This window comes from Lagenorhynchus albirostris, chromosome 6 (assembly GCF_949774975.1).
Source record: "Lagenorhynchus albirostris chromosome 6, mLagAlb1.1, whole genome shotgun sequence".
Taxonomy (NCBI): Eukaryota; Metazoa; Chordata; class Mammalia; order Artiodactyla; family Delphinidae; genus Lagenorhynchus; species Lagenorhynchus albirostris.
The window spans coordinates 20,966,805-20,994,188 of NC_083100.1; the positions used below are offsets into that span (position 1 = coordinate 20,966,805).

Here is a 27,384-nt window from a genome sequence, read left to right on the forward strand (position 1 = left end):
AGGGAAGCCCCTTTTAACTTTTTGAATCATGTAAAGGTAGTACTCATTCAAAAAATAAATTGAAAAATGAACAAAAGGAGTTGATTTACAGAAAATGATTAACTCAAATACTATCGAGGTGAAATGTGGATATGACAGCAGTCATGAAGGTCCTGTGCAAACGACTGGCACAGAGAAGCTCTGCCCCACTCTGTCAGCAGCCTGCCAATTGTGCCTTGGTCTGCTTCCTAGTAACTGACTGATTGATTATTGATCACCCTTTAAATCTTACGGGCTGAACATAAAGTGGTAAGAGAAGAAAAAACACAGCAAGACAATTCACAGATTTTTAGACGGAGAAGAAGCTGAGAGAGCTTCTAACTCAGCGCCCTCACCAAACAAAAATTGTTGGGGATGGAAGGCTCAAGGCTTGTCAAGGCTCGTTGGCAGGACTAAGACGTCCCTAAGCCCTGGGCCCTTGTTCTTCTGGAGGCGCTATCTCCCAGCAAGCATGTCTAAATGCACCTGCATTGAATAAATGTTGTTCGTATAATCTCTAAAGCATAATTCTAATTTTGCTTTTGAAGTGGTTTGACTCTTTTATTTTTTTTATTCTTTTTTAAAATTTTTATTATTTATTTTTGGCTGCATTGGGTCTTCGTTGCTGCACGCGGGCTTTCTCTAGTTGCAGCAAGCGGGGGCTACTCTTCGTTGCAGTGCGTGGGCTTCTCACTGCGGTGGCTTCTCTTGTTGCAGAGCACAGGCTCTAGGCGCACGGGCTTCAGTAGTTGTGGCACGCGGGCTCAGTAGCTGTGGCTCGTGGGCTTCATTGCTCTGCGGCATGTGGGATCTTCCAGGACCAGGGCTCGAAGCTGTGTCCACCGCATTGGCAGGCGGATTCTTAACCACTGTGCCACCAGGGAAGCCATGGTTTGACTCTTAGTAATGTAAAATTTATGGTTGCTTATGATTCCTGAGTATTTGAATAATTGTGTTCCCTGGGATTCCAGCAAAAAACGAAAACCTCAATAAAAGTTGTTTTCCTAGGAACATTCTAAATCTAAATTTCATACTTAATGAAGGTGACATTAAGGAGAAGTTTTAATTAAACGTATATTAACTTTGATCTTGCAATTTCCTTTGGTATCATCTTTGTTCATGACTTAAAAGTTTCCTAATGCCTGCAAAGCTCCTAAGTAACAGGCACTGTGAACTGGTGGCAGCAGAGGTAGGAACCCACTCCCACTACCTCCCAAACCACTGTACCCTCTGAGAACACCAGTCCTTCAAAGGGAGAACTCCCACCACTGGCACTGACAAACAGAGCCCGTCTCCTACCCACTCCCACCTACACGGATGCTGCTAATAGTGGAGGTGATGGGAGCCCAGGGGGTCTATCCCCCCGCCCCCATTCCTGAAATAACCTGCTGTGGAAGGGGCTGTCCCTCCCTCTTTCAGCACCTCCCTCCCATCAGCCCTTCCGGCAACTCCATAAATCATCAAGGCTCTGCACAAAATTCTCTTACAAGGTTTCCCAGAAAGAATCACTATTAAGTAAAAAAAAAAAAAAAGGGAAGGGTGGTGCTTCTTAGAGGTTGACCCAGGCATGAGGAGAAAGAAACCAAGAATGTAAGCTGGGGACTGCAAGCTGATGCCTACCAGTTTTGTTTTCAATAACAGAGTTCTCAGGCTGCCTCTTTTTCATTTCCATTTGAAGTTGGGGGGGTGGGGAAGGGGGAGAGCTTTGGAGTGAGGTTTGGTGCTGAGAATATACCTACAAATGAAGATGAGTCAAGGCTGGAAGCATCCAGATGACCAGGATGAAAAGCTCCCAGGGCACAGAGTCACAACTTCTATTCTCTTTAGGGACCCAAGAGATGACTGCAGGGCAACACAAAGAGTCTGAATGTGTCTGGTTTTTTTGTTTGTTTTTGTTTTTGCGGTAGGGTCCTCTCACTGTTGTGGCCTCTCCCGTTGCGGAGCACAGGCTCCAGACGCGTAGACTCAGTGGCCATGGCTCACGGGCCCAGCCGCTCTGCGGCATGCGGGATCCTCCCGGACCGGGGCACGAACCCGTGTCCCCTGCATCGGCAGGCGGACTCTCAATCGCTGCACCACCAGGGAAGCCCTGAATCTGTCTGTTTTAACAGGATGTGGCAGCCCAGGGACTGCTATGTAACTGCCCCTACTCCTATACCTCAAAAAGCACACAGGAGACAGAGGCACCCAATTAGATATGCATTTATTGTCCTTGGTATGTACAAGTGTCAATGCATTATTCATCACCCTCATCTTTTATCCACTTAATTAAATCCTGTACTTGCTCAGTGCTTAGCCTGCGTCCCTCCAACACAGGCCCCGTGAGGTCCCAGAAAGCACTGGTCTTAGCTTAGTCCATGCAAATATAATAACATTAACAGCTAAAACTCATGGGCTTTTTTCTTGTGCCAGGTATTTTGCTAAGCACTCTATTCATATCTCATTTAAATCTCAGAGTACCACACTGAGATAGGGATCGTCATTATCTCTATTTTATAGGTGGGAAAACTGAAGTTTGGAGAAATTAAATATCTTCCAAGAGCCAATTAGCTAGGGTCAGAAAAACCCAGGTAGTCTGGCTCAAGCCACTCTTTGAACCAGTCCCCTTCACGGCCTTATTAACTGACTTCTGACTGTTATTTCAGGTTTGCTGGTGACCTGTGCTCATGCTCACTACAGGCTAAGATTAAAAACCCTCTACTGGGGCTTCCCTCGTGGCGCAGTGGTTGAGAGTCCGCCTGCCAATGCAGGAGACACGGGTTCGAGCCCTGGTCTGGGAAGATCCCACATGCCGCGGAGCAACTAAGCCCGTGCGCCACAACTACTGAGCCTGTGCCCTAGAGCCTTCGAGCCACAGCTACTGAAGCCCACGCGCCTAGAGCCCGTGCTCCGCAACAACAGAAGCCACCGCAATGAGAACCCGCGCACAGCAACGAAGACCCAACGCAGCCATAAATAAGTAAACAAATAAATAATAAAATTGTAAAGAAAACCTCTACTGGCCTCGGAGTGGTCACTCCTAAAGCACCTGTTCTCAGGGGCTCCATGTCTCCGCTCTAACTCCACCTCACTCCCCCACGGCACTCTCCCACCATGCAGCCGGCACTAGCTTAGCTTTGCACACCCTCTCTCCTTTGAGCCTCACAGCCCCCCTATGAGGTGGGCAGGGCAGGCCTTTTATCCCCACGCAACACAGGGAACTGGGCATAACAGGGATGGAGAGACTTGTCAAAGGGCACTGCAAACATTTGGTACAGTTGGAATTCTAGCCCAGTTTTCTAGAGCCAAAGCCACCTCCTATTGCTGGTACTACATCTCAAGGTCATGATGAAGAAGGGAAGGAGACTCTCTAGGGTCCTTGGGTCTATGGCTTGTCCTCCTCTCACCGGAGGTCAGAAAATAGCTCTCTGGGATTCTCCAGAATGACTGACAACGGTGATTCCTTCCCAGTTAAGACTCTCCCCTTAATTATCTGTTCCTTCGGGTTATGCAGTTCCCCAAACTGGTCTTATGCTCAAAGCACAAATGTGCCCCAGGGGAGAGTAACACAGTAGCTTCCTAATTCTTTCATGTTGAGAGAGTTCACAATCCCTTTGCGACAGAAAGGAGCCCACCGAGCTAAAAGTGAGGCAAGGTGACGGGTAAGGGAGACAGCAGAAGGGAGGTGGGGCCCATAAGTCATAGAAACCTCCTTTAGAGTTTTGCCAAAGTTGGTCCAGCACACTGCAGACAGACTGCTGAGTTCAGGGACTGGGAGAAGGCGGCCTCTGTCTTCTCTTTGATCTTCTCTTCTGCTCTCTCTCCCTCACACTCATACTTGTTGATCTGGTGGTGTTAAAGCACGCCAGGATTCAAGAGGGGGTTCAGGTGATCGGGGTGGGGTTCATGGGGCTTTCCTGAAGGAGAGTCAGAGGCAGTCTGGTTGTTAATGAGGCAAACTATTCACCAGGGTCTTTAGAGTCAAAGGAATAATCCCAAAGGCTAAACTCTCAAAGAAGTTCATCATTCTTCAGCACAGCTAACTTACCAGTTACCTTATGTGACCTTGGACAGATGGCCTATCCTCTCCAAACTCAGTTTCCTCAACTGCAAAATGAGGCTAGAAGAGACCTACCTCCTCAGGATTGGGTGAAGATCAAATGAGATAATCTAAGTTCTTTGTCAACTCTAAGCCAACAGAGAGATGTCATTATTCCTCATTCACTAATCACCTTTACCCCTAATTGGCTGTTGTACACAAAGTGAGTACCAGAATCTGCCATTAAATTGTTTTATTGGAAGAGGTAAAAAGGCAACACACACTGAAAAAAAGGTTAGCAGAAGAGAGCAGACAGTCCTGGACTGAAGTCAGTGGCAGCCTTGACGAGGAAATGCCAAGTTCTCTAACCTTTGCACCACACCTCCAAGGGCATTGGCCCCTGACTCACAGGTAACACAAATATTTTTTACTCCAATGTATTTCTTCGTTCAATACACTCATCCCGCTTTCCCTGGGTCCTCTCCACATTTATCAATATTATGACTGCCTTGTAAATAGTAACCTGAGTGTGATAAAAATATCACAGTCACTTATTTAAAATGCCAGCTTCTGGGTTCCATACCTAGAGACTCTGGGGTGAGCCTCACAATGGGTGACCCCAGACCCATTCTTTCAGACCCTCTGCATCGGTTTAGTTAAGTCCCAAAGGGCACAGACTGTGTCATTTAACTACCCAGAATATCGTCAGTGCCCAACACTCAGAAATGATGCTTGCTAATAAACAAGAAACACCAGGAAGTCTGAACACTTGCTTCTTAAAAGACGTAACACTTTGTCCCCAGTATCATTTCACAACTTCAACCAGTTGCATAATTCCCACCCCTCCTTAAGAATGAAATTCCAGCCACGTCAGTTTTCCTGTAGTGAACTTTTCTGACACCCCCAGGCTGGATTAAGTGGCCCTCCGTTGTGGTTCCACAGCTCCCAGACCAGACCAGCACTTACCTTATATTCTAGTTGTCAACTTAACTGTTAATCTTCCCCCCACTAGCAAAAAGTTTGCCCCTTCCCTGAGGACAAGTGCTGTGTCCCCTTCTCTTTTGTGTTTCCACAATCTAGACTGGTGATCGGCACTAAATCAGCAGTCGTTAATGAAATGAACCACAATGGGTATGGAATGGGATGGGACAGGTGATAAACACTTTGGAATGGAAGAGGGATGAGAACCCTCTGTGATGTCCTAGTAGCTGTGCTTTGAACATCTTGGAGGAAGCCACAAGAGAAATGGAGGGGATGCCCCAGGCCACAGAGGAGGATGTGCCTCCCCTGGGTGCAGGGTCTGCTCCAGTTACTTTCCTCTCTAAAGTTGCTGCCTTGCTGTGTGAGAAATGTGCCACCAAAGCAGAAAGCCTGCCTGCTCTTGCCGGCAGACTTTTACATAGAGATGGAGATCACGTACTGGAGAAGTGGTAGGCAGGGCGGGGGCTTCCTCTGGGGGAGGCCAGGATGAGGAGGTGTGGCCTCATTGTGTGGCTCTGGACTCGGGTTTGCAGCCCCAGGTCACAGGGAATTTTGTTCATTTTATCCTACTAATCCTCACAACAGGCACACCTCAGCCCCCTAAGAAAGGAGCAAGGCATAAGAATTTTCCCTAGTGGAAGCCCAACTCCTTTCATAGAATGACATTGGAGGAACACACAGAGATTTCCCATATCTTGAGCCCAGTGAGACCCTGCAAGGGACCTGCGTCCATCTCCCTTCTTCTGTTAGGCAGAAAGGCTGTTTTGAGAAGACACTTTCATTCTCTCTTGATGACCTGGCTCTAGAGATTGAAAAGAGCTCGAGTCCAAATGACGTGAAAAGAAACTGGTTCCTTCAGAAGAACAGAAATGCCAAACTAAGGGCCTCCAGAGTCTCTCAGCCAGAGGGCAGTAATGAAGCTCTCACCCATCAATCTGTCCCCAGAACAATCCTGACCTCCTTCCAAGGCTCTTGCAGATTCAATCCTGGGTCTTGTCATGGAAAGAGCCCGGAAGTAGACTCCTGGCTCTGTCATTATCTAGTTGTACGACTGGGCAAGCCACTTCACTTCTCTGGATCTGCACCTCCTTCTCTGTGAACAATGGATTTGGATGAGACAACCTCTAAGTATGCTCCTAGCAGTATGATTCCAGGATGCCATGGGGTCTGTGGTTCTGGGACCATATTGGCATAACTGTCTTGCCTGACCATTAGCAAGAATGGCATCATTGGTTTACCTCCTCCCATCCACTCCACCCTCCCTAAGTGTTACTGGAAGACTGGTGTCTCTTAACTTCTGTCCCTCTACCTACCTTCCAGCCACATCTAACTCTCCTCCTGTCCCCACTACCAGGGTGTACAACCTGTGGAGGGGAAGTACAGATGGATGCCGCCAAAGGTCATCAGACACTTTGTTTTGACCCTCAGCAGCTCTGGCAAAGGACACGGCAGAATTGCTGTTGGGGTGTTTATGAGGATTTCACTCACCTGCCTTCTCATCTTCCGTTAGCTGACTGAGTTCACAGAGATTTGGTTCCATTTTGGCATCCCTAAGAGGAGAGTTGAAGCACGAGAGGGACAAGATGGACTTTTTTTTTTTTTTTTTTTTAATGATTGACTTGGTACTTTTTTTTTTTTTTTTTTTTTTATTTATTTTTGTCTGTGTTGGGTCTTTGTTTCTGTGCGAGGGCTTTCTCTAGTTGCGGCGAGCGGGTACCAGTCTTCATCGCGGTGCGCGGGCCTCTCACTATCTCGGCCTCTCTTGTTGCGGAGCACAGGCTCCAGACGCGCAGGCTCAGTAGTTGTGGCTCAAGGGCCCAGTTGCTCTGCGGCATGTGGGATCTTCCCAGACCAGGGCTCGAACCCGTGTCCCCTGCATTGGCAGGCAGATTCTCAACCACTGCACCACCAGGGAAGCCCAAGATGGACTTTTTTTTTAGGGCCCTAAGCAATATGATGTGAGTAACCCCTCATGTTTTTCTATGAGAAAGAGTTCTACCAACGGCTGATGGTCAATGACATCAGCAAATCAACCCCCTGCTCAGGCTCCTCTGATCACAACTCCAGTGCCCCCCATTCAGATGCTCTTCACCATGCCTTCCTTTGGGCAACTAAATTCTTACTCCCTCCCCTGCAGGGGAGTGTCCTGCAGTACTCCCCCCTACCCCCAGCTGATCTGGGGTGCTGACTCAAAGAAAAGCAGACCCCTCAGGCGGCCGGAGGGTGGACCTGGGCCAGAGCCTGCAGGAGTGGGCAGGAGGGCAAGCAGAGGCGGGAAACCCATCAATCAGCCTGTCACCAAGTCTTTGCCGATCCCCTCCCCCACTCCCTACCGGGACTTGGTCCCATGCCGAGCTGCACAGTGGGGTCCCAGAGAAGGAAGGGGAGAAGACAGGAGTCTTTATTTTGTAGCAGCTAAAGATGTAAAGATGGAGCTCATTCTTTTGGGGGTCCATCCCCAAGTGTGCTAACCCACCGTCACTCACAGGAGGAAGGTCTGAGTACTGCCGGTAAAGGCTGCCACGGTGGAGTTTAGGGAAAGGGGCAGCCAGGGTAGAGTTTTGAATCAGTATTTGCAAAGTTTTAGACATAAGAGTGAGATAATGTCAGTTGTTTATAAGAAAGAGAGGAGGCAAATGGAAAGTATGAGCAGAGTTTAACGCCCTCAAATCGACACCCTTGGTGCTACCATTGCCACCGCCCCCCCCTTTTCTCTCCTACAGGCTTGCTGGGTATGGGGTAACTCCTTTGAGTTAAAGCACTGTGTTTTTAAAATGTCCCTGCTGAAATGAATCAACTATGCTACTCTGAGAATGTCTTTTTAACCCTGTTAGTACCCAGGATTGCATTTGCAGAGAGGGAATACAGGCCCATAAAAGATTCAGGGGCACAGAAAAGTGACTTTGGGATGAGGAGGATAGACTTTAGAACCGCAGAGCCCTAAGCAGTGAAATCGTGACTCAATGACTTAACCTTGTGTAACTGAATTAGGGGCAGTGAGTCAACTCCTTTGAGGCTTATTTTCCCCATCTAGTGAAGAGGAGTAAAGCAGAAACCTCCACAGGGCCTCGGTCAGAGAGGCACAATACTAGCACTGCATAGGCACTCTGATACACAGGCACTGAGTAAAGACGAGAATGGGGAGAAGTGAGCTCGTGGGCAGGGAGCGCCAGACACAACGGCACTTTCTCGTCCTTCTGAGGCCAGGCTTGACGAGCAAAACGTATCCAGGGCTCCCTCTGCTGTCCATTCTTTACACCCGTCTTCCTGTATCAGATACAAAGTGCCCAGGGTCCTGAGCCTGGGGCGCAGAATGGGCTCATGCCCTAATTTAATCAGTGGAGTCCTGTTTGCACTTTGTTAACGTTATTTCTTGAAAACTTTCTTTCCTTTCCATTCTGCTGTTCCTTCGCTAATTTTATGCCTTTGTCTCATGCCTAGGTTGGCCCTCCCATCACCAATATCCTTCACAATATATCACTCTCAAAAAACCTCAGTCTCTTTATCTGTAAAAAGAAAATGTTCTCTGAAGTTGAAGCCAGTAAAATAACAGAGTTAAAGTTCGATAACGGAACTTCTAGGTTCAAAGTTCATCCTTTTTCCACATTATCACCTCTCTCTGAAGTGTGTGACCTTAAACATAACATTTAACTTCCCTAAGCTTTTTCCTCGTCTGTAAAATGGAGGAAACAATTGTATTCATCCCATGAGCCTGGTGTGAGGAGAAAGGGTGACAATGAAGGAGCAAAGGAGAATCGACAACAGAAAGAGCACAGTCAATACTTGCTATGGTCCTAAAGCACAGTGCGTTCAAGTAACTGGAGCAAGTTAGGTGCTTACAGTGGAAACAGAACATGAAAACAGATAAGACTGGAAAGGTAAACAGGAGTCAAGTCATGAAGAGCGTTGGAAAATATGGTCCCACAGTCAGCCAGTGCAGGCTGTCGTGAGGATTACATGAGTTTATACGGGTCAAGCCCTTAGAACACAGTCAGGCTCCCCACAAGGCGCATGTGTTAGGTATTCCTGATAAAACCCTCCCGCTGCTAATCACGACTTAAAACGAAAGCAGGGAAATTTATGAGCAGAACAGCCTTGAGTCGATGAGTTAAGGAATAGCTGCTTGAAGGAGAAAAGACAGAAAAAAGAACATCAGGAAAGAGAAGTGAAGACCCACATCAACCCTGTAATACTGGCCTTTGAATTTTAACAAATTACCTCATTTCATGTGCACGTGTGCACACTCATGCGCGCACACACACACACACACACACACACACACACACACAGCTCCCTCTCAACAGAGAGAAGCCCCTCTCCTACTGGCTCCCTTTCAAGCTACACCTCCACTCAGCAACCTGTTGGCTCTGCCCAGTGGTAGCGCCATTAGGGCATCTCCCTGCGTCAGTGTAATCTTTTGACCTACTTCTGGGGGGCCATGCTCTCACTTAGGTTCACCCACTGGCTTGTGTCTTCATTGCTCTAGTTACTCAATTGGAAAGCCCAGTGTTTTTGACAGTGCATTTATTTAATACTTTCCTCCTGTACTGACCTTCTGAAAGGGAAAAAAAATTCTTGAAGACTCTGAAAATGTGCTTAGAGACCTGAACACCCTAAGTTTGACAAATGCTTGATAAATAAAATCTTATTCAATTAAATGCATTATCACTACAGAAGAGTTTTGTTTTTACAACTGGTAAAAAGAGTTTTTAGTATTATTAACAAAATGAAAATACTAAATTAAAATGTTCTCTTCAAACTAGCAAACCCTAGAAAATACACCCAAGTTCATCTTAAATATTTATTAGTGGGTTGTTTGTCCCAAAAGACCTGTAATTATTAAATCCTTTGGTCTCTTTCTTTACTTAGTCTGCTTGGTCACATGATGACATTATGGAAATTTAAAAATAACTTAATACTTACTAAACTTTAATTTTACACAAGCGCTTAACCATTTTATATACGCCCTCAAGATGAATCTTCCAAACCTTACACTTCATTGCCAGGCTATGTTCCTTTCTTGTGGTTATATTGTATCACCCCCTAGCGTTATATATGATGCTTGCAGCCAATACATGATGTCAAATCTCTGATTTACTGAAGGAATGAATAATATCTGTAGATAAGTACTTTCTTGATTTATAGATTAGGTTTCCAAAGAATATATGTAAATCCGTTGGGTTCCAAGGCCAAAGTGCACTATATAAATCTTCAAAAACATCTAGAGAGCTAGTGACCATACCATGATACCTTACGAAAGTTGTTTTCCAAAGTCACTGCACAAAACATATAGTGAATATAGTGTTATAAAATCAACAATGATTATTCTGTTACCCCTGCTGACATTTCTAGAGATACATCAATGTTTAATGTCAATCCAGGAAAATGCAGCAGCAGGCTTCAGTAATAGAGAACAAAACCAGAGACAAAGAGATGGCTCTAGTTCTACTTAAAAGGTTAATTTCTGGGCTTCCCTGGTGGCGCAGTGGTTGAGAGTCTGCCTGCCGATGCAGGAGACACGGGTTCGTGCCTCGGTCCGGGAAGATCCCACATGCCGCGGAAAGACTAGGCCCGTGAGCCATGGCCGCTGCGTGTCCCGCAACGGGAGAGGCCACAACAGTGAGAGGCCCGCGTACCACAAAGAAAAAAGGTTAATTTCTTTTAATGATTAGCATCTATTACTATTATATCTTGAGCTGCTGAAATAGTTCTCGATATTTTTTAGTTTTTTTTGCTTCATAGAATTTAATTAACATGTTTTCTAGCTTATAATGACTCCAGCTTGCTGGGTCTTCTTGTTCATTGGCATTGACTTTGTAGAATTTATCAGTTCTCCTTATTTTCTCTAAATTCTTCTATTAATTCTTCAGTGTGCTCCTCAAGAACATCTTCAGAGCCATCCCCACCTATTTATCTAGTGTTTCCTATCTTCATCATGGCCCAGAAATGCTAAAAAATCATGCACACATTTATTCTGTTTAACAATATAAATGTCCCTATTTGTTTCTAGCAATGCTTTTCTGCCTTGAAGTCCACTTTGTTAAATATTAATACTGCTTTTGTTTCATGGATTAGTGTTTTCAGGTTATATCCTTTTTTATCCCTTTACTTTAAACCTTTCTGTATCTTTATGTTTTTAGTGTCTGTATCTGATTCTTTAGGTCTTTCTTTAATCTTTATATTTTGTGTATGTAATCCAATTTGACGATCTTTATCTTTCAACTGAAGCCTTTAGTCTGTTTATATGTAACGTTATTACTGATACATAAATACATACACATGTGTGTATTTATGTATATGCTTAAATCTACCATCTTACTACGTACTGTCCTACTAGTTCTTTTCCTATCCCTTCTGATTGTTTAATTCTATTTCCACTGCGTTAATTTGTTATACATTATTTTCTATTCTTTTAATGATTACCAGAGATTACAACATATACTTGATTTGTAGTTTGACCTCTTCCAGAACAATCCAAGAACCTTAGAACATTTTAGCACTATTTACCCTTTCTCAACCTATATGCTGTTGCTATAATACATTTTAGTATTACCCCCAAATTTATTATTGCTACTATTTATACAGTCTATATTCACTTGTACTTACCTATTCCTCCTTTTTTGTTGACTTTCATTACTTCCTGCATTTTCAAGTCTTAGTTACTTTCTGTCCAATAGGTGGACCTGAGATAATAAATTGTTTTGTTTGAAATTGTCTTTATTTCACCTTCATGTTTTAAGAATATGGTCACTGAGTATAGAATTTGAAGAGCTTTGAAGATATAAATCTATTGTCTTACAGAGTCTATTGTTAAGAAGTTGACTGCCTTAGTGCTGCTCCTTTTGTTCTACTAGCTGCTTTCAAGATATTCCTTTTGTCTCTGGTATTCATAATACTATGATATTCTTAGGTGTGATTTTCTTTGTACTTATTTTGCCTGAGGCTTACAGGGAGATTCTTGAATATGTGGCTTGATATTTCTTTATTGATTTGGGAAAATTCTTACCCATTATCATCCCTCCTCTTTCTCCTTCTGGAACTCGTTACACACTTGTTATTAGAACTCTTCACTTTATTTCCTATGTTTCTTACACTTGTTCATACCTTTCCATTGTTTTTTGTGCTTCTGGATATTTTCTTTTGATTTCCCTTTCTAGCCAGATTCTCTCTTAATCTGCATCTAATTTGCTGTTAAATTCATCCATGGAATTCTAATTTTAGCTACTAAATTTTTTACTACAACAATTGTTTTGTGTGTTTTTTGGTAATAAAATTCTTAGTCTTGTCTTTTATTACCTTGTTCATATTATGTAGTTATTTTAAAGTCAATGTCTGATATTATTTGGATACTCTCTGGATCTGTTTCCATTGTTTATTGTTTCTCTTGTTTTTTTTTTAAATTTTTTTTATTTTTTGCCGTACGTGGGCCTCTCACTGTTGTGGCCTCTCCCGTTGCGGAGCACAGGCTCCGGACGCGCAGGCTCAGCAGCCATGGCTCACGGGCCCAGCTGCTCCGCGGCATGTGGGATCTTCCCAGACCGGGGCACAAATCCGTGTCCCCTGCATCGGCAGGGAGACTCTCAAGCACTGCGCCACCAGGGAAGCCCCTCTCTTGGTTTTTAAAATCAAACTATCTTGTCTCCTTGTACACTTGGTTATTTTTACTTGGGTGCCAGATATCATATATTAAAAAGTATAGAGATAATTGAAGTTTAGAATATCTTTTCTTTTTCCAGAGAGTATTTACATTTGCTTCTTGTAGGCAGCTAGGGCACTAGGAATTCTAAATTAACGAAATCCAGTCATGGGTTTAAGATGATTCAGAACTCATCTTCAGTCCCAGTGAGGACTTTTTTCTTGCTCACTTCTACTCCCGGTGTGTAGCCTGCTGGAGGAGTTTTACTCCATACTGGGATCTCACCAAATCAAAGGAAGAGCTAATATCCAGACAAGAACCTGGGCAACGTCAGGGAATCTTAGAGGCAAAAATTCATGATCTGTCTCTTAGGGTATTTCCATTAAAAGACTCAATTCCAGCTAACCACCTCTCTCTGTGTGTGACTCTGCCCAATTGATAAATTCCCCAAAGAATAATTTGTTTGATCAATTATATCAGTTTGTATTATGTGACCAAGGGAAAGGATCCTGCTATTGGTAGCCCCACCATAACCAAATGGAATGAAAAAGGTAAGTTGCTCAAAGGAAGAGATTTGGGGAGACAAAAATGTCTTATTATGGAATATAAGAGAGAGTAAGGAATCAGAGATCACAGAAGATGGGGAACGCATTTGGAGGAGAATATGATTTCAGCTCTAGAAATGTCAAAACAGGTTTCTGTGAAACATCTGATTTGGTCAGGGTGCCAGCAGAGAACAGATGGGACACTAAAATGGGGAGACTGAGGAGAGCTGAATAAAGGGACTAAGGTCAGCAATGGGTGAAGCCTTCAAGGACTAGTAACAATGGGGAGTCGCCACCACCCTAGGCCTTCAGGAATAAGGGGGAGTGGTTACTAAATCTCAGAAGGAGCAGCTGTAAATACAGGAAGAGAGCCACCTAAGAGAGCTGAAGCCTTCAGCAGAAGGTCTACCTGAACCAACTCTGCCAAGGAGGAACAGAGGAAATAAACATCATGATTCTGCTTTCTTCTCATCTGCCAAGTCTTCTGCTGGTGCCTCCCGTGCATTGAACCTAACCAGAAGCCAGAGAACAAGAAAACACATTGCTACAGCCCATACAAGGCAGAGAATCTCCTGGAGCAGAGCTGGGTGGTAAGATGATGTATCTGGAGAGACTCCCTTTTCTGCGTGTTGCTTCAGTGGCATAAAGAACCCAAAATGATCAAAGAATTGCCTCAAGATTTCAATTTAAATAGAACCAAGATTGTGTTCCCTGGAAGAAGCATTTCTTCCTTAGGCACTGAGACCTCCAAACTCATCAAATTCAAGGTCACAAAGCAAGGGAAACAAAGAACGCCTTCAGTGGGTCAACTGGCATAATTCTCAGTGGTGTAAGTCCCACTTTGATCCCTTGATTTCTTGACCTGTGCATCCTATGGGGGAGAAAGCACCATATACTATTAGGTTTAAGGCATATACTGTATCTCCTAAAACGGTACCTAACCTCACAGAAAGTTACCGCCCAGCTGATCCTATAACTGAGCCTTTGGCAAACCATTAAGTCTATCGAGCAAACTGTCTCTGGATAACGGGGCACATGGTAAAACAACAGATTTCCGTGAGTGTGAGCCAACTGCTGCAATTCCTTTACTTCCTTCACTGTCAGAGACTACATATATCACTGTATGGGATATCACAGTGAGGAATTAGGCGTTCTGCAAGTCCATGAACATTGATGCTGGCAGACATGTTGTAGGCAAGAAAGACAAATCCACACCTGTAATACACATCTATCCCTAATTAGACAAACTGCTATCCTTTGCATGATGGAAGGCATCTAATATAATCACTTGGCCAAGTGGCACCCCTAGGGAATGGTGTCACTTTAGCTCAGCACTGGCCTCTTGCAGTTCACCACTCAGCAGAGGCAACAGTGTCATCCTTGGTAAGGGGAGATCCACCTTTCTGAGCTCATACACAGGCTCAGTCGCCACTATCATGATTGCTTTGTTCATGGGCCTCCTGAGCAAGCACTGAGGTGGTGACAGGAAAACTGCTGACATCCACAGAATGGGTTATTTATCTGCTTAGTGAAAACAACATCCATAATGGATGCTTTCTTGCAGGCATTTACATGGGATACACACGTCATCAATTCTGTACTCATTCTAAGAACTGTCTACAAATTTGTCCTTGCAACATTCCTGTCACCAACCTTTGATTCTTATTCTTTCCAAGTCCAGCTGGTTAAGTCTAAGACTCTGGAGCAGGTTTAAGTTGTAGTCCAAGTCACTCTGCCACTCAGTCTCTACAATCCATCAAAGGGAACATTCCACTTTAGAAGGCTGCTGTACATTTATAATTTTACAATTTATACCATTTATAATTTTATGGACCAGGTAACAGATGGGCAGTTTCACATGCACAGAAACTCTACGTTCTGTGTTCAGGCATTCTACCAGTAGCAAACAAGAGCTACTTTTCAAATGGATAAGAGATGTTATTAGAAGTCTCCAACTCCAAACCCTTAGTGCATGTGACCCTTCTTTTAGAGCATCACAGAGCACCTCTACCACTGACACTTCCAATCTACTGGGATTTGCTAGGTCATAGATGAGATGGCAGTAACTTGGATTATGACTTGGACCTGTTCCAAAGTCCTTTCTCCAGTCGCCACTCAAAACTGATTGCCTTACAGGTTACTCAGTAAATGTGACAGAGAAGCAAACCCAAATGTGCTGTTTTGTCCCCCAAATCCAAACAGATCCAATAAATATCAAGCCCCCTTCTTAAGTAGGGGTGGTCTAAAGTGAAGAAACTTGTCTGTCACTTTAGATAGGCAGGGTGACCTAAATCACTGTATGCATGTCGAAGGCATGTCAGGTTCACAATACTGCCTGATCTCACTTGGTCCAGTTATTTCATCAGTGTAATGGATCACTCTGATATTCCGTGAGACGTGATTAAGATCCATCAGCATTATGACAGAGAACATGTGAGTTGCTGGCCCTGAAGTAAAACAATGAAAGTATACTGCTGAAGGCAAACTAATTTTGATTACTTTGCATATAGGGATGAGGGGAAACATTTGTTAGGTTAATAGCATGCCAGGGCCAGAGGTGTTGCTTTCCTCCAATACAGAACTACATTTGGAATCACACTGAGATTGGTTATGACCAAGACCATTGCTTGTGACAATTTCAGTTGTTCAGTCTTACCATTAATCTGATTCCCCAGGGATTCCTTTCGGTTTACTATCTTGGTATGTTTTAGGTGCAGGGGGAGGGGAGGAGGCAGAGGAGTACAATTCTAGGTTTGTGCTTGACTTTTCCAAAACTAAGAGCCTTCCCTCCGTTGGCCAAGGGATGAAAGTTAATTCACCAGCTACTAAGTATTATCTAGTCCCATTCTACATTCTGGGAGTGGGGTAAAAACCCCAGGATGGGAGGCAGCATTCCACACTACCCACTGATGACTTAATCCAAGATAGCATCTGACTTCCGTAAGCTCCTGTTCTGATCATAGTCAATGGCCTCAGGTTTCCACGCGGAAGAACTGAGGCACAATTTACAGTGTATACTTGTAGCCTAGTTGTAATGTTCTTCAGTGAGTTGCAATTTGCAAGGTGGTTTGAAGGACAAAATGCAAGAAGTGTTACTTTTAAACTAGACGGTTTGTAAGTTTAGAATACAATTCCAGTAATAAGTTTTATGTTATGGATACTTGCCCTTCTAAAATTATAGCCAATCTGATTTCCTCTTGGAGATTTTTCTTGTCATGTGTAGTTTTGATGAGACGGTTGACTAAGGTGCCAAGGGACAGAAATGTAACCTCAACTAAGCCAATTGGACCCTCTCTTCAGGTTTTTGATTCCAGAATAATGCCCAAAAGAAATAAAGGGGGCTTCCCTGGTGGCGCAGTGGTTGAGAATCCGCCTGCCAATGCAGAGGACATGGGTTCGAGCCCTGGTCTGGGAAGATCCCACATGCCCCAGAGCAACAAAGCCCGTGCGCCACAACTACTGAACCTGCGCTCTAGAGCCCGCGAGCCACAACCACTGAAGCCTGTGCGCCTAGAGCCCGTGCTCTGCAACAAGAAGCCACCGCAATGAGAAGCCTGCGCACCGCAACAAAGAGTAGCCACCGCTCAATGCAACTAAAGAAAGCCAGCGCAACGAAGACCCAATGCAGCCATAAATAAATAAATGTATTAAGAAAAGAAATAAAGGGGACTGTCTCTCAGCTCCTCCATTGGTAACTGTGCAGATGCCCTGGTTTCTTCATCTTACAAACCTAGTCTTTCTCTTCTAGCCTGTGAAGCGCTCAATTATGCTCCAGTAAATATCTCTTCTGCTTTAGTTAGCTTGAGTCAGTCTCCTACATGCAACCAAAAAACTAACTGAAACAGGCAGGAACTGGGGCAGCGCTGTGATCTTGGCAGGAGTCCATGAACGTTTTCCAAAGCTTAGTGCTTTGCCTTAGTGCATCTGTGCCATTTGATTCAAATTCTCTAAAAAGAAATGATTGGAGGAATTCCCTGGCAGTCCAGTGGTTAGGATGCTTTGCTCTCACTGCCAAGTGCCCAGGTTCCATCCCTGGTTGGGGAGCTAAGATCCTGCATGCCACAAGGCACGGCCAAAATATATATATATATATATATATAATGATTGGTTCCATTTACTCTATTATTTGTCCATCCCTTTTCAATAGTGCTTGGGGAAATTCTTTTATGATTCATGTGCAAAAAGCAGCCAAACCATAACTTGCTTTCTCCACAGCCTGGAGTAAGCTAAAGAAAGACTAATCTACAGCACCACTATCTCCAAACTTAGCACTCTTTCCCTCTCCAAGATCCAGTTAGTGAGTGTTCTAAAGCCAATTTTACCTAATTTGTTGTTTGAGGGGGAAACTAGTATATCCTTTCTACAAATGAGGAAATTGAAGAAACAGAGTAAACTTGTCCAAGGTCACTAGCTAGTAAGAAATTTAAACTCCTACTTCTGACTCTAGAATCCATGTTTTTAACCACTATTCTACATTTTCTTTTTCTTGTCCTTGTCCTAATTTTGTTCCCAAATTAAATTTTGGGAACATTTTGCAAATTTCAGGTAAAGAAAAATTAGCATTTTGATTGAAACTGCCTTATATAATTACTTTACACTTTTATCACATAAACCAGGAGTTTGTAAATGTTTAATGAGCCAAGCTGTTTCACCCCTGCTAGCAAACTTAAAATAGTGATCATATCTTGCCCTTATTTCAGGGAGTGGTCAATGCACACTGGTTTAATGTACGGTCTCCATCTTCAATTAACCCCCTTCTTCACTGGCTGAACCCACAAATATACCTGAAGTTCTCTGGTGTCAGCCATACCTCCCACACTCCTTGATACGCCTTCTCAAGGGTCCTGGCTTACAGAGCTGACGGTGGCATGGCATTAACTTGACCCCTGACTCATTTTGACTCACGAATCCCAAAACATATACTCAAAGTTTCCCTTCCCTGTTGTTGAATTCTGGCCCAAAGTGCTATCAACAACAAAATGGCTTTTGGTTTTCCAGAGGGAGATCGTTAACAGTGAAATTTTAAAAACTCTGTACAGATTGCTTGGCTCTGGTTCTACTCCCAAACTGCTGATGTTATTTCCAATCTTAACTGAGTCCTCCCACAATTCCTTCTTAGCCCATTTTTGGTCCTAAAATTCAGTCTCTAGTCCTCGTCTCTCGCTAATAATCCTTTGAAACAAAGCTCAAGTATCCTCAGCCCTCACCTACACACCCAAAACAAAACTTGCAATTAGATGTGTTCCTGTTTGGGCTTTCTGGTGACCTGTATACACACAAATAGCATTGGGTTGGCCCAAAAGTTCATTCAGGTTTTTCCGTAACATCCTTAGGAAATATTTAGAATGCAATGAGATGGCCTGTAAGCTTAGAGTCTAGTGAGGAACACAGGCATTATTACTCTTTATACCCTGATGCAAAGTCAATTAACAGCTTAGAAAAACAAAGGCTCAGAAAACCACTGTAAAACCAAGCCAAAGGGTGGGGAAGCAGATTACAAAGGGACACACTCTTGAGCCCAAAAAACAAGGCAGCCTAGTACAGTGAGAAAGCATGGATTAGGGGTCAGAAACCTAATTTCCAGCCCTACCCCTACCAGTTGCCTCCTGTAGTCTTGGAAACGTCACTATTTTTTTCTTATGAATTTATTTATTTTTGGCTGTGTTGAGTCTTCGTGGCTGTGTGTGGGCTCTCTCCAGTTGCGACTAGCAGGGGCTACTCTTCATTGCGGTGCATGGGCTTCTCAATGCAGTGGCTTCTCTTGTTGCAGAGCATGGGCTCTAGGCACGCGGGCTCAGTAGTTGTGGCACAGGGGCTTACTTGCTCCATGGCATGTAGGATCTTCCCGGACCAGGGCTCGAACCCACGTACCCTGCATTGGCAGGCAGATTCTTAACCACTGTGCCACCAGGCAAGCCTGAAAAGTCACTATTTTTTTAGCCACAAAAATATTTACTGGGCTTCCCTGGTGGCACAGTGGTTTAGAGTCCGCCTGCCGATGCAGGGGAAAACGGGTTCGTGCCCCAGTCCAGGAAGATCCCACATGCTGCGGAGCGGCTAGGCCCATGAGCCATGGCCGCTGAGCCTGCGTGTCCGGAGCCTGTGCTCTGCAACGGGAGAGGCCACGACAGTGAGAGGCCCACGTACTGAGAGAAAAAAAAAAAAACTTACTATTTCAACAGCCTTCTAATTGGTCTCTATGCCCCCCACCCACTCCTCTTAAACTATCATAAAAAAAACAACTATGTCTAGGCGTACCAGCTCTGGAGCTAAGAATGCATGGGTTGAAATCCCAGCTTCATCATTTACAAGTTATATAACTTTGTCACGTGTAAATGAGATTATCTACACTTCATTAAGTTATTGTGGTATTAAATAATACTCTATGCTTAGAATACCCAGGCTCAACAAATGTCACCTTACCATTTTAAAATTCTAGTAATTCTCTATTGCCTACAGAATCACACCCAAATTCCCAAGCAAAGTAACACAAAAGCTTTCAAACAAGACTCCAAATTAGTAATCCCAGCTCCCATCACATACTCCATTCTACTACCAGGCATTATGCGGGAAACTAAGCAGAGAAGTTAAGAAACTTAACATACACCACACAACTACCTACGCAGTTTGGCTGAGTTGGTGCTTCTTAACCGCAGCCACCTAATGCTTATTCAACTCCCTATGTGGATCCAAAATCCCATTCCTGCAGGCCTGTGTCAAACATTTCTACAAGATCAGTGTGTGGTCAGACAAAACACCAAGTTAATAGGCAGTGTATGTCATCCTACCTTCAAAATATTAAAATCTATATATTAACTGTGATTTTAAAACAGTTTGCGTTTTTTGAACCAATGTATCTCAAAGAAATCTAACTGGCAAGAACAGACTTAGGCTCATATTTTTATGTCATGTACCATTTGACTATTGAAAAAAACTGGATTATGACAACCCATCTGAGCATGTTCTTCCAACAAAAATTAAAAGAATTTTAATATCCAAGTCCTTTTTTAGAAAGCAAGTTAATGCAATGCAAATAAGAATGTCTAACTAATAGAATTAACAACAAACCAAAGTAATTTTGTTACATAAATTAACCCATTTATTATAGGCTAGCAACGTATCAAATGGTGGCGCTTCTACTGGTCCTTCAATTCCTTCAGTCTTCTGATGGCAGACTTTACTGTGACGGCAGAAGTGGTGCTGGAAAGAAAAACAAATTTGGTTCCAAAACTAGTTAACATGTAGAATGGCAAATGAGAAATGTGCCTCATTTTTACATTACAATCTTAATGATGATGATGGCATCTACTAACAGCCATGTCTTCAGAACCTGAAGAATTAGGCAATCTCATGCGTCTGATTTCTCAGACAGCAGAGCATGAAATTAACATGAAGGAATGACTACAAGAGACTGACTAAACTCATTAAAAGAGAACGGACAGAATGTCCGAAGAAACTAATAAACTGTAAGTTGGTACGGTGAGATATCAAGAAAACAATGACTAAGGTAGTAAAGCAGACTACAGTACATTGTGGAAATGACAGAAGAATGTTTTGCCACAACACTCAGGAACTGCACCTGAAAAACATACACCCACCCCACCCCCACGTGGCAGATGAATGCTAATTTAACCATCACGGCCAAGAGAGCAACCAATTCCCCACTTCCCTTCCATCCTCACAGACACTCCCACAGGTGCTTTTATGTATATCCACATTATCATTTCAACATTCTCCAACGTTTTACATTGTTTTCATTTTAAATTTAAATTTAACAAAAATCAACAACTTCAACTACACTAGCCAAGTCCCTTAACTATATGTAAGTGACTAGTGTATTGGACAGCACAAGTCCACACACTAGCTAGAGGAAAAACATGTCAACCTTCAGGGTCAGCAATGAATTCCAAGGTTAGCGGCCTTCAAGAGTGGCCTGAGTTTCCAGAAACGGATAAACTCAGGAGTCCACACAATCAATAACCAGCACAGAGGTTTATCACAGCAATAAATATCACCTGGCCCTTGTCAGTCACAAAGCTGAAAAAGTCCAACCAATACTGTTTAGAGTGGCAAAGGCGTGGCGGCCCAGATGGCCTCAATACACATACGGTAATAAGCTAACCGACCTTAGTTTTTATAAAAACAGCCTGCCACACAAGCGTTCAGCAGTCAGCCCAACTAACAGACCTGTTAAACAAACCAGCCCATCCAGCAACAAACCTGGAATTTCGACATGCTCCAAACACTTCCAAATACCATAAAGAAATGGACTCACTTGTAGGTCCACGCACCGCCAGCTACCGTTTTCATGCAGGAACCACAGTGCCAAATGCCCACAGCTCGTCTCTTCATCTTGGTCTGTAAAAGACAATCAATGTTTCCTATGACCAAAAAAGAGCCTTTTATATAATAAACATCCAGGGGTCTAAATTACACTAGAAAACTAAAGCTGGTGTATCTTATGTGGCTATTCGTGTTTTTTCTACTTTCAAGTTCGCTGGTGCAAAATTTGCATTCACCACGGTGACACTACCAGGGATGTGGAAGACCCTTCCCTCTCCCCAAAACAAGCATTGCCATGACAGTGCTTCTGCACACAATAAACAAATATTTAACAAAAATCTCTAGCAACATCAGTAGACAAAACACAGAGCGTGTCCCACAAAGCAGGTTTGGTTTCGGCTAGGGCTGCCAAATAATTTTCCCCCTTTAGCTCCCAAATAGTTTTCTTTAAATGAAAAGCGTCTGACAAAACCTGAAATTATAAACAATACTCTTATCTCACAACGGGTCACCCATGGTATGTGCAACTCTAACCGCTCAACAACTTAGAACCAGCAAACCATTTATAAACTTCCTTCAAGAGAGGGCTCACTTCAGAAGGAAACCTTCCCTCCCTCTCCCCGCCCCCGTCCCAGAGCCCATCTTACCTTGCCACAGAAGGAGCAAGTGTACTTGGCGTGCTGGCTGATTTCAATTTTCTTCACCATTTTCCTCAGGGAGGCACCATAACGGGTCCCGTATTTGCCCACGATTCCGACCTTCTTGGTGCGTTTCGCCTGTTAAGAATGAGATAAGAGAGAAACCAGCGATATTAGGACCAAGAAACGGAGACTTCGCCCCTCCACCAAGTCCCGGGGCCTCCATACGCCATTCTTCCACCCACCCAGCCCCCGCCTGTCACGTAGCTCCCCCCATTCCACCCTATCCCGGTAAAACCAGGACCGACGGTGGGCCCGGTGCTCCGAGGGCACCCGGTTAACCCGGCCGGACGCGCCAGCCCTCCGCCAAGCTCCCCCGCCCATCCGCTCCAGGCCGCGTCCGAAAGGAGTGGCGAGGGTACAGAGGCCGAGGACACGGCACAGAGCGGGCGAGCAAGAGAGGTAGGTTACGACGAAGAAACAAACAAAAAAAAGGATAGATGCAAGCGGATACACATCTAGGCCTCACCCGGGAGCAACACTCACCATGACGCAGCAACATAGGTCCAAGCCCAGAGAGGAAGTAGCCAACTGCGCAGGCGCGGTTTTAGGCGGTCAAGCGGAAGTGGAGGGCTGGGAGGCCCAGCTAGGAACTGAACTCTATGGTTCGGAGGTTTTTCTCATTCCGGGTGCCTCCCGGAGGGTGTGGCTGGATGCTACTGAGACAGGTTTACTCTTTCACACGTTGTAGCAACAAACTGTGTAGCAGAAGCACTTTCCCACATCGACATTATCTGACACATATCTCACGAAATCCTGCAAAGCAGGTACGATTTCCGTCATTTTTATGGACAAGATTCAGAATTTAAGTGACTTGCTCACTGGCGCTTGGCTTAGATAAGGGCTTAGATCTTATGATTCCAAATCTCATTGCTTTCTACACTATGCCTTCTAAAAGCGGCAGGCCCTGTGCAGGGGTCCGGCACAGAGGTGACGAAAGACCAAGGCTCCACTCATAAGTTACAGTTCAGCCAGAGAAAGCCATATGACCACATTAACAAGTTATAAAACCGATCAGAGCTCTGAAGGAAGGAAGATGGTTCCACCGACTCCTAAAACGGAAGAGCCTTGGGTTCCCTGAGGAAAGTCAGATCCGAAGGCTGGGGAGGAGTGAACCATGTAAGTCTTTCAGCTTCTCCCTCCATCTCAGTTCTGATGGCCTACCTCCCGCTTCATTTCAGAATCCACTCCCACGGCCCCATCCTCAGCTGTCAGGTCCCTCCCTGAAACCTTAAGCCCCAGCATCTCACTCTTGAACCACATCTATTATCTTTCCTTCCACCTCCTTCATAAGGGTCAGCAGAGAAGAACTAGGTTTCTGGTTAAGGCCAGGAACTGAAGGATATGTTCAAATAAAGAGGCTGGGAACATGTAGAACACGCTCTTGAAAGTTTTGCTGCCTTTTCTCAGAAGAGAAAGCTCAGAGAATTTTGAAATTTTGAAATAAAAGTGTAAGGGAGGATCCATGATTTAGGAGCTAAGAAAGACCATGAGGGCCGAAAGGCATTGTGGGATTACTTGACCTTGTTTCCAGTCAGAATTCAGGTTAAAAACTGGCTTCACGGGCTTCCCTGGTGGTGCAGTGGTTAAGAGTCTGCCTGCCGATGCAGGGGACATGGGTTCATGCCCCGGTTCGGGAGGATCCCACATGCCGCGGAGCGTCTGGGCCCGTGAGCCATGGCCGCTGAGCCTGCGTGTCCGGAGCCTGTGCTCCGCAACGGGAGAGGCCACAACAGTGAGAGGCCCGCGTAACGCAAAAAAAAAAAAAAAAAAGGCTTCAGTTCACAAATGATTGTGCATGTGTTCATGGCTCATGGTATATTAAAATTCTACAAGCCACCTGGCTTCAGCAGACAATTAACCACCAATCCTCGCTATTGAATATGGGCAGGGAAATTAAAAACTGGTTCTCTAGTTTGTTCTCTTGGATCCCACAAGGTATAAAAAACTTTCTGGTAGGAGGTTTTCGTTTTCTTATAACCCTTTTCTTTTCAGTCATACTGATTTATGCTATATTTCGTCTAGTACTCCGTTGTTTTCCCTACTGTTGTAAACCTGTGACTAAGACTTTTTTGTCCAAGGAGACCTGGGACCAACAGGTCCGACCTTCCACTCTAATAATAGAGAAACATGTTAAACTTTAACCCTGAGATGAACAAAAATATACACCCAGAAAGAATGGCTTCTTGGTAGGGGTGACAGCGCCTCCCCGTCTGGTCAACAGTTAAAGAAGCCCTCCCAAAGTTAACCTGGTTCCTTCCCTTTCTAGACTCTTTAAGGCTGTTGTTGTTGTTCTCATTTTGGCCCGTGTTTGTTTAACCTTTTGGTTAAGTTTGTGTCTTCTAGGCTCCAACAGTTTGAAGTAAGGCTCACTATGGCTCAAGGAATTCAACCCATTCCAGCAGAGAGTGGCCCAGGTCCCTACAGGTCCTTGGAACAGTCAGCGAGGGACTTCTACACCTCTAGGGTAGGCTACGGTCGGCGGCCCCCGTCCAGCAGGAAGAAGTTTCAGAAGAAGAGACGTCTCCTTCGGCCCCTTCCCCCTTAAGAATAAGGGTGTAGGGGCTTCCCTGGTGGCGCAGTGGTTGAGAGTCTGCCTGCCGATGCAGGGGACACGGGTTCGTGCCCCGGTCCGGGAAGATCCCACATGCGGTGGAGCGGCTGGGCCCGTGAGCCATGGCCGCTGAGCCTGCACGTCCGGAGCCTGTGCTCCTCAACGGGAGAGGCCACAACAGTGAGAGGCCCGCGCACCGCAAAAAAAAAAAAAAAAAAATAGGGGTGTAGAATCTCTCCGGGGGAATGAGACAGGCTGCGGCCAGGGACCCTTTGCTGCCGCGCTTGCACCTGGACACACCTCTCCTCCAGCAACAAAATACAAAGAAACTGTATGGGACTAAAAATAACTGTGTGCATGACCAGGTGGGGCAAATTCTGGACAAAAGATACAAAAGACCAATAAAGCCCAACTGCCATTTCTGAAGAGCCAGAAGCAAAAACTGGGTGAAGGGAGCAAAGGCAGGGTACTGAGCATGCCCCCTGCACTCAACACCACCAGAGGGGTGGGCAAAACACCTAAGCCGCGCCTCCAGTCCGACCCCTGGACACACTCCCACCCTCGCCCCATATAAGGAACCTGCTCTCCCCACCCTCGCAGTTCCCCAGCAAGCAAGGAAACCTGTTGTCAGTTCTCACTCCTCCTTGCTGCAGCAGGGGCCCCAGTAAAACCTTACCTGACAAAAAAAAACCACACACACACCTTGCAGACAGTTACATACTTCGAATTTCATATGGTTACGATCATTCAACCCTTCAAGATTTGAGTACAGGATGGGTAGAGTTGTTACCGACCAGGGTTCTTGGCCTTCTTAATCAATAGAAATTGATCAGAGGCCAGACAAGAAATTCAGGCAAGGCTTTATTGGGGCCCCTGCTGCAGCAGCGGGGATCGAGAAGAAACAGCAGGTCCCCTTGCTTGCTTGCTCCCTGAGTGGGAGCCAGCTGGCTCCTCTTACGGGGCGCGGGTAGGGGTGTGTCCAGGGGCCGGGCGGAGGGGTGGCTTAGAAGGCGTTGTGTGCAGGCGCGTGTGCAGTGCCCTGCTTTTGCTCCTGGCTCTTCAAAAGTAGCAGCTGGGTTTTTTGGTCTCTTTGTGTCTTTTGTGCAGAATTTGCCCCAGCTGCTCATGCACGCAGTTATTTTTAGTACCATATAGGTTCTTTGTATTTTGTTGTCCAGATGCAAGCACTGCAGCGAAGGGCTCCAGGTCCTAGCCTGTCTCACTGGGGCTCAAAGCAGCAGAAGTGATAACAATAACGCCAGCTGGCATGTTCTGGAAGGTACCGTATGGTGGGCACTGTTCTGAGTATTTTACATGGATGTTCACATTTACTTTTCACTATGATCCTTTGAGATAGGAAGAATCATTATCTTCATCATTAGGATAAAGAGAGGAGGTCTTACTAGTTATGGTAAGGAACAAAAGTCTGGTTTCAAAGCAGGGCTCTGCTATTTACCCCTTGTGAGGCCTCTGATAAGTTATTTTCCTTTTCTCTGTGTCGGTTTCCTCAACTGTAAAATCTGAATGATTATAATACCTACCTCATGATGTTGTTGTGAAGAGCCAATGAGTTAAACCCATGACAAGCATTTGCCACAGTGCCTGGAACATAGTAAATACTATACAGTTGTAACTATTACTGTTATCATTTCAGATGGAGAGACTGCCACTCAGAGAAGTTAAGTACTTTGTCCAAGGGCACACAGCAGTGTGGTGGAACTAGAACTGAAATCCACATCTATCTGACCCCAAAGTAAGTTCTGTTAATTGTTGGCTTATACCACTCCAAGTCATAATATTTAGTGCACTGAACTAAATCATAGCAGAAGACGTTCTTAACTTGAAATCGGGTCTCTGGCACTTGGTCTAGGGCAGGCTCTCTGACTACCTTGTGGTATGATTTTGGGTTAGCCACGGTCCCTGCATGGCCTGGAGAACCACCTCCTGCCTCCCAGCACTGACCATCTTTACAATGAGGGGCTGGACAAGATGACCTCTAGGGGCCCATCCAGTTCTTGTGTTCTGTGATTCCAGGAAGAGTTTCCAGACCTTGAGTGCTGTTGGGACAGAGGACTGACCGGGCAATTTGTGTTCTCACCATCCTGTAGACTTTTTGTGTGGAACAAAAGCAGTTCTCTCTTCACCCTCCCTGTTCTGTTATGCCAGCTCTGGCTATGTGATTCCAGAGAAAAAGCAAAAAGTCTACTTTTCTGTGGTTGTGGGTAGTGGGAATATTTAAATTGAGTTTTGTTTTTATACATTTCTGCATTTTCTAATTATCTTTTATAATGAGTATGTAGTTATAATTGGAAAAAAAATTTTTTAAGTCCATTAGCAATGAGTACACCTACCTCTCATCATGGTTTCTAATATCATTCTGTTACACGATGAAAGAAACCAGGGCTCCTTGGAGAAATGACTGATTCTAGGACTGGGGCAGAACATGTACAAGATGAGCCTGGAGCATCTTGTAGTGCCAGAAAGTAAAGGAGTGCTCACAACACAAAAAGCAGAAAAACCCTGCTGTGACGGAGCTGCGTCAAAGAGCCATGGGAACCAACTGAAAGAACTCCCAATGGGTAAGTCTGGAAATTTTTGAGCAAAAAATAAAGTTTTATTGATTTTTAACCCAAAGTAGAAAATAAATGTCC

The 27,384-nt window shown here is 44.7% G+C and overlaps 1 protein-coding gene and 1 long non-coding RNA gene across 2 annotated transcripts; one reads left to right on the top strand and one right to left on the bottom strand.

The window, feature by feature from the left end:
• Positions 1 to 20,274: 20,274 nt before the first annotated feature.
• RPL37A (ribosomal protein L37a) lies at positions 20,275 to 22,823 on the bottom strand. Its single transcript, XM_060151300.1, has 4 exons — positions 22,666 to 22,823; positions 22,129 to 22,257; positions 21,474 to 21,556; positions 20,275 to 20,398 (listed from the first exon to the last, which is right to left on the bottom strand). Exons 1-4 carry the CDS (start codon positions 22,666 to 22,668, stop codon positions 20,335 to 20,337), a joined length of 279 nt encoding a protein of 92 aa, XP_060007283.1. The 5' UTR covers positions 22,669 to 22,823; the 3' UTR covers positions 20,275 to 20,334.
• Positions 22,349 to 27,316, top strand: LOC132521652 (uncharacterized). The gene is made up of 3 exons (XR_009540929.1): positions 22,349 to 22,581; positions 26,388 to 26,486; positions 27,128 to 27,316. It is a non-coding gene; the product is annotated as an uncharacterized LOC132521652 (long non-coding RNA).
• Positions 27,317 to 27,384: the final 68 nt, after the last annotated feature.